The 11,061-nt window shown below is 41.9% G+C and overlaps 1 protein-coding gene across 3 annotated transcripts in view; it reads left to right on the top strand.

Annotated features, from left to right (window-relative positions):
• MPP7 (membrane protein, palmitoylated 7 (MAGUK p55 subfamily member 7)) overlaps positions 1–11,061 on the top strand; it is a 273,826-nt gene that overhangs the window by 32,893 nt on the left and 229,872 nt on the right. For all 3 annotated transcript variants that reach the window (XM_005876558.2, XM_005876556.2, XM_014547994.1), the window contains exon 2: positions 8,550–8,668. In XM_005876558.2, coding sequence (XP_005876620.1) covers positions 8,550–8,668 — 119 coding nt within the window. The remainder of the gene's footprint in view (positions 1–8,549; positions 8,669–11,061) is intronic.

Below are 11,061 nucleotides of genomic sequence, written 5' to 3'. Positions count from 1 at the left end.
TTGGATTTAACATGTTTATTATATACTAGAGGCCTGGTGCATGAATTTGTTCATGGGTGAGGTCCCTCAGCCTGGCGGGCAATGGGGCAATCGGGGCCATCTTACCCAGTCCCGATTGGGGCCGGCCGGCCGGGGGGAAGGACTACGGGAGGTTGGCCGGCCGGCCGCGGGAGGTTGGCTGTGGGAGCGCACTGACCACCAGGGCACAGGTCCTACATTGAGTGTCTGCCCCTGGGTGGTCAGTGCGCGTCATAGTGACAGGTTGTTTAGTCAGCCAGTCGTAACTGTTGCTTAGGCATATATATATAATCCTATTTTTTACCAGTATATAGTAAAAAAATTGCAAGACAACGTAAAGTTGCTACAACATTTAAATCTGCATGGAAAATACTGATACCCCTCTGTCACTTGTGTTGCCAGAGGCTCAGAAAGAACATACTTGGATCATAAGTTGTTGGGAGAAAAATCATTTTTTTTTCTTCAAGGAAAATGACAGATATGTTTATCCTTCAGTGTAGCAAGGCTACAGAGAAGCCAGCTGTAGCACATTTAACTTCAATCAAATGAGTAAGTCAGTGAAGTTAAAGATCCTGGTCGACATATGTGATGGCTTAATGAACTGCATTGTAGAGTGAGCATATTTTGTACTGAAAGTATTCTCATTAGTATATTTTTCATGATTTCAGACATTCAACATTTGCCATTTAACATTCTTCTGGAAAGGGGAGTATAGATTACAATATTTAGTTCCTAAACAGCAGTTTTAAAATCTTAAAACATTTCTCTAAGTGATTGAGTGTTAACTTATGAACCAGGAGGTCATGGTTCAATTCCCAGTCAGGGCACATGCCTGAGTTGCAGGCATGATCCTCAGTAGGGGGCATGCAGTGTTGTATGTGTGTTTCCCCCACATCCCGCGTGGTTTAGGGTTCAGGATCTGGAAGAGGAGCCGCACACAAATGAAGAGAAGAGACAAGAGATAATTTAGAAATATTGGGGGGCCAGGCGGGCAAGTCCAACTCAAGGGGAAGGACTTCTGCCGGTGCCCAGGCCTTGCCAACCTTTTATTCAACTTTGGTTAAACATAAAACCCTTAGTCAGGCAGGTAATTACAGTAATAGACTACCATAAAGGTCAGTAAATATTAGAAGGATTTACTCTTAGACTATTTGGTCAGGAAATAGCTCGAGCCCCCATTGTCAGGATTAGACAATCAGTGCATAACTCAGGCCCTGCCGTGGGTTCAAGGGTCACCAGCCTTCCGGGATCCTTGTTTGCACTTCTCTGCTAAGTGAAGACAATGGGCGGCCTCCTGCAATGCAGGAGGCAACTGATCAATGATTCCCTTTCATCACTGATGTTTCTATCTCTCTCCCTCTCCCATCCTCTGAAATCAATAAAAAATATACATTTATTATTATTTCTTAAAAATTTTAAATCTTTATTGTTGAGAATATTACAGATGTTTCTCCTCTCCCCCCCTCCCCATTGCTACTTCCACCCAGTTTCTAACCTGCCCCAGACCTTCATCACCCTATTGTCTATGTCCATAGGTAATGAGTATATGCATATAAGTTCTTTGGTTAATCTCATTCCGCCTCTCCTTCCCTGTTCCCTCTAAGAGATTCATCAGTCTGTTCCATGTTTCCATGCCTCTGGTTCTATTTTATTCATCAGTTTATTTTGTTCATTAGATTCCTTGTTTGTTTATTTTGATTTTTAGATTCAATTATTGATAGATATGTATTTATTGCCACTTTGTGTTCATATTTTTTTTACCCTTTGCGGTCCAATTTAATTTTTGGAATTCAAACAGTCTGGTCCAAATTAATTGACAGGATTGAATGTTGAACCGGTTTGCGGTGTCGACCTCAGCCTTGACGTTGGACCTGCTCCTAGCGCCTGGTCTGTCGAGTCAGCCTCCACATTGGACCGAAAAGGGTTAATCTTTTTTTGTCTTCCTCTTCTTAAAGAATACCCTTCAACATTTTATGTAATACTAGTTTGGTGTTGATGAATTCCTTTAGTTTTTTCTTGTCTGTGAAGTTCTTTATCTGACCTTCAATTCTAAATTATAGATTTGCTAGGTAGAGGAATCTTGGTTGTAGATCCTTGCTTTTCATCACTTTGAATATTTCTTGCCACTCCCTTCTGACCTGCAAAATTTCTGTTGAGAAATCAGCTGACAGATGTATGGGCACTCCCTTATAGGTAACTAACTGCTTTTCTCTTGCTGCTTTTAAGATTTTCTCTTTGTCTTTTGCTCTTGTCATTTTAATTATGATGTGTCTTGGTGTGGTCCTCTTTGGGTTCCTCTTGTTTGGGACTCTCTGTGCTTCCTGAACTTGTAAGTCTATTTATTTCACCAGGTAGGGGAAGTTTTCTGTCATTATTTCTTCAAATAGGTTTTCAATATCTTTCTCTCTCTCTCTTTTCCTCCTGGCACTCCCATAATGCAAATGTTGGTATGCTTGAAGTTGTCCCAGAGGCTCCTTACACTATCTTCATATTTTTGGATTATGTTTTTCTTTTTGCTCTTCTGATTGGGTGTTTTTTGCTTCCACATATTCTAAATCATGATTTCATTCTCAGAATCCTATACTCTACTGTTGAATCCTATAAATTACTCTTTATTTCAGTTAGTGTATGCTTAATTTATGACTGGTCTTTTCTCATGTCTTTGAAATTCTCATTAAGATCCTTGAAATTCTCACTTGAAGCTCTCATTATATTCTTTGAGCATCCTTAAAACCATTTTTTTGAACTCAGTATCTAGTAGTTTGTTTGCTTCCATTTCATATTGTTCTTTTTCTGGAGATTTCTTCTGTTCTTTTATTTGTGACACATTTCTTTGTTTCTGCATTTTGGCTGCTTCCCTGTATTTGTTTCTATATATTAGGTGGAGTTGCTATGTCTCCTGGAATTGGTAGAATGGCCTTGTGTAGTAGGTATCCTGTAGGGCCCAAGTGGCTCAGCCTCCCCAGTCACCAGAGCTGGGCACTCTAGGTACACCCCTGTGTGGGTTGTGTGCACAGTCTTGTTGTAGTTGAGCCTTGATTGCTGTTGGAATCACTGGGAAGAATTGACCTCCAGGTCAATTGGCTGAGTTGCTGTGCTAGAGACACTCCTATGCAGTAGGACTTGTTTCAGTGGGGCTTTGGTGCCCACTGAGTCTGCTCCTTGAGTGTGTCACTTGTGGATGTGTAGAGTTGTACTCTGGTATGGTCTGAAGCAGTATACCCTGGGTGCACTGACTCTGGGGCTTCCAGGGAGGTGCAAAGTCAGCCACTGCCTGGGGCTACCCATCAGGAGCTACAGAGAGATCTGCAGATGGCTGCTATTTGTGTTGGGCTTGGAAGTGCCCAGGCAAGTCCAAGCTGTGAAGCAAGGTAGGCAGGTGCTAGTGCTGGGTGTTGATAGGTATGAGGCAGGCTGCTGCTTGTTTGAGAGATTTTAGGAAAGTCTGAAGCCACTGCAAACAGCTTGGGTGGGGCTTAAAATTGGATGGGCTGAGGTCTCAGGCAATCATCAGGGTGGAGTGAACAGTGTGAGCCAGGCTGATGGAAACTCAGATATGCTTGTCAGTCAGCTCTGCCATCGGGGAGTTCTCAGCATAGGAACAATGACCCCTGCAAGCACCTCTGTCTGGGAGAAAGCCACCCCCAAATTCTTGCTCTAATGCCAGACAATCTAGTTCCTCCCCATATGTCCTTGGATTCCCTCAAGCCACTACCCCAGCGCTGGAGCTCAGTGGGAGTGAGCCCATGTAAGTTTGTGTGCCGGGCCCTAAAGAGGAACTGCCTAGGTCTCCAGCAGCCTCCGTGTCATGCAGCCACAATCCCTGCTGATTTTTACAGACTGAAGTTTCGGGGACTTCTCTTCCTGGCACTGGAAGCCTGGGCTGAGAGGTCTGGTATTGGGCTGGGACCCCTTGCTCCTCATGGGAGGCCTCAGCAACTGAGATATCCCTCCTGATTAAGAACACACCACACATGGGTGTTGGGCCAGCCATTCTAGGCCTTCCCCCATCTTACCAGTCTCCATATGCTTTCTTCTTTCTTTCCTTAGTTGTAGGATTTCCATTCAACCACATTTAAGGTGGTTTTGAATGATGGTTGTTCTGTATTTTATTCTTAATTTTGAGGTAGTTGTGGGATGTGGCGAGTATCAGCATCTATCTACGCTGCTGTCTTGGTTCTCCAAAATATATATAGTAGGTGGCAAGAACAGCACCAGGTGCCTGACCCATGGGGTCAGACTAAATCTGGGTTCAGCAATTGCAGTACTTGGGTTCTGGCTAGGAAAGAATTCAGAGTCCAGACCCAAACTGTAAGAGAACATTTATTGGATAAATTATAGAGGTAGAAAGTGTAATTCCTATAAGAAATGGGCTTAGGAAACAAGTTACAGAGGAAGGGCCCTTGGAGCTTGGGAGTGAGGAAGCTAATGGTAATGTGCCTGTGGCAGGATGGGAGAGGGATAAGGAAAAGGGAAAGGCACAAGGGACAGGTGTACTCTGGGGAGGGAGAGTGCACTCTGTCCTCCGTCCTAAGGATTTTAAGGGTGGAGATTTTAGGGGAGGTCCCAGGGGAAGATGTCAATAGAATATTCAGCAGTTTCCCAGGTGTGTCCTTATTGGGTAGTGGTCTCCACTGATTGATTGGCCATCACCAGGGCAGGCGGTTGTTATTCCATGCAGCTAGTCCTGATGTCAGCTGTGGCTAGTTTTGTTGCTTATATGGGCCTGGAGCTGAAATACAACGGAGGTTTAAATGTTATTTCTATAGAGGAAATGTCAGGAGTCCAAACAAGTGTTATGCTAGGGGAGGAAAAGTCACCCTGGGGGTGAGGTCCTACCCTACAGTTGATTGTCCATTGTTAGGCACCTGGTGCTTTCCACCCTGGTGACTTTCTGTATCTGGCCCATTGTCCTTGCTCTGCTCACATCTGTCTAAAAGCCTATAACATCTATATTTTTTTAAAAAAATCTTTGCATCTCTCTGCAATTAGCTCCTATTACTATAATACTTTCCTTACGCCCCTAAAATTTTAGCTCAGTATGTACTTTGTGTTGTTTTTCCACTGTTATGGATTATTTTCTTTAATCTTGAAAACCACACACCTCTCTCCTCTTTTATAAGTACTACTAGAGGGGAGGGGAGTCCCTCAGCCCAGCCTGCCCCCTCTCACATTCCGGGAGCCCTCAGGAGATGTCCTCTGCATCAGACAACCTGGCTGATCAGGGGAAGGCACCACCCTCATCACCCTGCTGCTGCTGCCACTGCTGGCTGCCCCAGGCCCCAAGGTGTTTTCATCAACACGGACTCTAGTTCCTTCACCACGAAAAAATGACAACTTTCTTTAGGCATTTTCAAGATGTGTCTTTCATAGAATATGACATTTCTTTCTTTCTTTCTTTTTAATCCTCACCTGAGGATATTCTTCTATTGATTTTTAGAGAGCGTGGAAGAGAGAGGGAAAGACAAACATCAATGTGAGAGGAACACCAAATTAGGGTGACATTTAAATTAGGATTGCATAAAACTAGTAAAAAACAGAAAACTCAGGTTTATGAGCTCTGCTTATGGAGAAATTATTGTTTTAAATTTATACATAATATGACTTATTTCCACAAAAAGTTAAGCACTATTTGGGTAAAGTTAACACTTTCCACATGTAAAAGACTAGGGTGGTTTTATTTCTGAGTATGGTATTGTGTCCAGCTGGAATGTATAGCTAAGCTGTTGTTTTGATTTTGAACCATTGCATTGAAATGGCATTTTCATTCTAGAGGAGACCTATTAAGGAAAGAACATTATTTTCTATCAAGTGCCTACTCTGTGCCAGCCACAGGGCTAAATGCTTTCATGGGCATTGTTTCATTTAATTCCTGTGATGACCATATTTGCCACAATTTCTTCTTTTCTTTAAACTTTATTTTGAGATAACTGTAGATTCACATGTTGTAAGATAAATTCTGTGTACCCTTGACTTGGCTTCTTCCAATGGTTATTTCTTATATAACTACTAGAGGCCCAGTGCATGAAATTCAAGCACGGGAGGGGGGTTCCCCTCAGCCCAGCCTGCACCCTTTCTAATCCGGGACCCCTCGGGGGATGTCCGACTGCCGGTTTAGATTGGGCCGAAACCGGCAGTTGGACATTCCTCTCACAATCCTGGACCACTGGCTTCTAATCACTCACCTGCCTGCCTGCCTGGTTACCCCTAACTGCCCCCCCCCCGTGCTGGCCAGGTCGCCCCAATTGCCCCCTCCCTGCTGGCCTGGTCGCTCCTAACTGCCCCCCTGCCAGCCTGGTAACCCCCAACTGCACCCCCCTGCCAGCCTGGTCACCCCTAACTGCCCTCTCCTTGCCGGCCTGGTCACCCCACACAGCCTGCTTGTTCAGTTGTTTGGTCGTCCCTCACTAACCCCCCTGCTGGCATGGTCATAGGCAGCCATCTTGTGAGGGCTTGAGGGTTAATTTGCATATTACCTCTTTATTATATAGGATAGTAGAGATTCACAACTGGGAAATTGTCATTGATACAATCATTGACTTTTTTCAGATTTCACCAGTATTATATGTACTTTGTGTGTGTGTGTGTGTGTGTGTGTGTGTGTGTGTGTGTATTTTGTTCTGTGCAATTTTTCCATAAGTGTAGGCTACCTTTTGTTATTCAAATTATAAGGTAAATAAACAAGGCTCAGATAAGTTATTTGGAATGCCCAAACTGTAGACCTGGGGTTTGAATTTAGGTCTATTTGATTCAAACTCTTCCATTTTCAGTAATAGTAATGATGAATATAATCAATTATAACAATATAATAAATTATAATCGATTATAACATCAGTAGTAATGATGAATAACAATATAATCAATTATAACATGGCTGAACCTCACTGAGTTACATATGAAACAGATTGAATACTTACTATGTGTCAGAGACTGTTCTAATGTATTAACTCACTTAATCCCCCCAACAGCTATACCTCAGAAGTTATATCACAGTTGAATTAATACCATTAGTTAAACTAATCATATTACCAAGGAGTAGGTAATTTTTTTTACTATTTCTGAAATCAGTAATAAAATAGTGATATTCTACCTTCTTTTTACATAATTCATATTTTGCACTTCTGACTATAATCACTGATTTGGGCAGTGGTGATTGTGTGTGTGTGTGTGTGTGTGTGTGTACATGAAGTGAGACCTGTTTACATTGAGTTGTTTAGAGATACCTTAAAAATATTTACTACATTGCAAATAAAGGCTATTTTAGGCAGGATGCCAGGGTTTTAAGGGAATAAATATAAACCTCTAAGTATACTTAAGGACATAATCTTTTTCTAGAGATTTTAGTTCTTTTTGGCCAAATACAGCCCCAGGAATGTTTGAATTTAATCAAATCATTCAAATTACATATCTATCTTTCAAAGTGGACACTACTACATTTGGTTGTGAATTAGTACTGATTATCAGAATACTTAGTGCTTTAGGAAGATAATAGATAAAACGATCAATTGTCCATAATTTACTCTACAATCTTTGCTGTTAAATATTGTGTAAAGTTGTCCCTGTGATGAACAGCAGCACTTATTCAGACCAGAAATAACAACAGTCCCGTGTGTTGTAGATCCCAGGAGGTCTTGGTGTTTTTGTAGACAGCAGACAGAAATAAAAGGAATTTTGTCCTTTTTACCTCATGTAATCCCACTGGGAAATGAAACATGTGCTGTGAGTTGATATTGACTTCTGCCAGGTCACCTCCCTGAAGAGTCTTGGGCAAGCACCATTGCAATATTTCTTGGACAGGAGTCTGACAGCCCCCGAACGAGATGGATGGGCTATGCAGTGTGCTACTGTGGAACACTGCGCTACTGTGCTCCAAGGAAGCTTCCATTGGGGAGCGCCTGTAACTGCATCTTTCAGAGCTATCAGAGCCCCCAAATTAGAGTCAAACGTAAACTTAAGTTCTACATAGTTGTGTGTGTTTTTTTGAAAAGTGGGTGACTGCAGTAATGTAGCACAAAGTATGGTTTATTCTGCCTTTTTACACCTTATTTTGGACATTAGATAATGCAAAGTTTTTGAAGCTATATAAGGAACGATTTGGAAACCACAAAACCTTTTTAGTGGACCTCTGTATCAATTTCTGTTCTTCTAAGGAAGTTTTTCCTATTCGTGACTCACTTCATTCTTTGGCTAACATTGAGGGAATGTAATAACAATTAAGGAAAGGAATGTATGCCTTTTCTTCTTTCACTGAAAGCTTGTACACATTTTCTTTCTCAGGTTATGTAGTAAACTTGGAGGACTGTAGAATGTTGACAACTGTGAAAGTTAAAAACTAGCATATTAATACATACTTGTTTGGAATTGAAAAATAAAAAGGCTTCCTTTGCTTCTTTGGAGAAGTGTTTTGCTGGATGGTCCAGAATATAAATCCAGCAAAAAAGACATGTTCCAGCCGTCACTTACACACACCTTAAGTGAAATTAATGAGATCACTCTAAGATTACGCTTTGTGTTTTATTTTCATTTTATAGGTCTGTATGAGCTGTTGGCTGCCCTGCCAGCCCAGCTGCAGCCACATGTGGATAGCCAGGAAGACCTAACCTTCCTCTGGGATATGTTTGGTGAAAAAAGCCTGCATTCACTGGTAAAGGTAAACCATGCTGATGTCAGATTCTCTTTGTGGAAAAACATATGGAAAAATATTTTGAGCGCCATCTAGTAAACCAGAGATTAAATTGTTGCTTTCTGAAAACAAAACAGCCTTGTTCCATTTCATTGATGGGTGTGGAAGTTGTTAAAGATTCTACCAAAAATACATAGATGATTTCACTTAATGGTGGTGATTTTGCTGTGCATACTAATGCAGCAAATATGTGGTTGCCCTTGTTTAGAAAACGAATATGAAATAGTAGCAGGAAGGTTTAGACTCTTTATGGTCAGCATTCATGAGCTGGAATTTAACTTAAATAAATAAATGTTCATAGCAAAAATTAGAAGGAATATATTTTCTGAGGTTAAGGATGGCAGCAGTTCAGTAGCCACATTAATTTAAAATAATTTCCTTTAACAAAGTCAACTGAAATTCTAGCAAGCTATTTCTTTTCTTGGCATGATGCCATTGAAGTGGTATTTTGTGTATAAATACACTGAAGCTAAATACGAATAAAAACAGTGTTTTGAGACAGTTTTAGTAAAGCATCATGTCATGAAAATGATCAGTCACCAGAATTCAGATCTTGCCACACAGCAATACTGGGAGTGATCAGAATTCTTAAAATAGTAAAATGAGAACAAGAAACTTACTGGAAAATATGCCACTCTTGCCTCTGGAAATATGAATCGAGTTTCTCTCATTTAACTCAAATTGAAAGAAATTTAGAGTCTGTGGGAGCTAGGAACTCATGATGCCTCAACAATATCCAGACCTGTACTTACTTACACTAAGTCTGTATGGTTGTCTGTTCTGATAAAATGCTTTTAATTGATGTAGAATATTTGAAAGTGAGCAACTTCTGAGTTGCAATTGCTTCAAAGGACAGGAAAATTATTACTTTTTTTTCCTGTTAAATTTGCTGAAATTTGTATGCCTCAAGCTGTGGCAGTTCTCAAGAAGTGAAAGTGTTGATATGTGGCATTTTTAGCATGACATGTAAAAACTAGAATGTCTTATTTGCTTATTTAGTTGTTATATAATTGCTAAGGTATTGTTATATTCTGAATAATTTTAGGTAGTTTAGTTGGTCTCTTGAGATGTATTAGATATAGTGTTGGGATTATAGTGGATGAAGTTTATGACTTACTGAGGCAACCATGGAAATATTCCTGTGTTGAATGTGTGGAAGTTGGGTAGGCATGGATTTGTTTCAATTCATTTTGACAGAGGGATAAAATATATTTCAAATGGCATCATCACCCCTTAATCATTAAATACACATGCCCCAAACAATGGATGCATGTGTGCTTGTATAATTATAACATGGATACTACCTCAGTTTCCTTACCCATGAAATGGAAATTATAATATCTGTTGACAAGGTTGTTTGGGAGTTTCAAATAAAACAGTGAAAATTTTGGTTCTTTGATTGTTATAGGGGTTCAGCAAATGGAAGTAGGCATTATTAAGGAAAAATAAAAATTTAAGTATCTTAGCATGCGAAAGACCAAAATGAATGACAGAGATGCCACTCTTGCCTTTGGAAATATGAATCACAGTTCTCTCCTTTAACTCAAACGGAAAGAAATTTAGAGTCTTTTTTTAAAATTTAATTTTGTTTCATTTCTTAAAGTATTACAAAGAGTATTACATATGTCTCCTTTCCCCCCTCCCCCTTGACATTCCCCCGGCCTCTCCTACCCCCCAGTGTCTTGTGTCCATTGGTTATTCTTATATGCATGCATACAAGTCCTTCGGTTGATCTCTTACCCGCCCCCCCAACCCTCCCCAGGCTTCCCACTGTAGTTTGACAGTCTGTTCAATGCTGCTCTGCCTCTGTATCTATTTTTGTTCATCAGTTTATAATGGTCTTTATTATCCATAAATGAGTGAGATCATGTGGTATTCTTCTCGGCTTCCCAGGGGCCGGTGCAGCCACGTAGGGGCCGTCTCAGCCTCACAGGGGCCGTCTCAGCCTCATAGGGGCCGTCTCAGCCTTGCAGGGGCCGTCTCAGCCTCACAGGGGCCGTCTCAGCCTCATAGGGGCCGTCTCAGCCTTGCAGGGGCCGTCTCAGCCTCACAGGGGCCGTCTCAGCCTCATAGGGGCCGTCTCAGCCTTGCAGGGGCCGTCTCAGCCTCACAGGGGCCGTCTCAGCCTCATAGGGGCCGTCTCAGCCTTGCAGGGGCCGTCTCAGCCTCACAGGGGCCGTCTCAGCCTCATAGGGGCCGTCTCAGCCTTGCAGGGGCCGTCTCAGCCTCACAGGGGCCGTCTCAGCCTCATAGGGGCCGTCTCAGCCTTGCAGGGGCCGTCGCAGCCTTGCAGGGGGCGCCGCATCCCACGTTGGGGGTGAAGGTGCGAGTCAGAAGCTCCTCTCGCTGTCTCTCCTGCT

The sequence above is a fragment of the Myotis brandtii genome, unplaced genomic scaffold, assembly GCF_000412655.1.
Source record: "Myotis brandtii unplaced genomic scaffold, ASM41265v1 scaffold49, whole genome shotgun sequence".
In the NCBI taxonomy this organism is placed as follows: domain Eukaryota; kingdom Metazoa; phylum Chordata; class Mammalia; order Chiroptera; family Vespertilionidae; genus Myotis; species Myotis brandtii.
The sequence above is the reverse complement of the archived record's forward strand: the minus strand, read 5'-3'. Positions and strand labels throughout refer to the sequence as shown.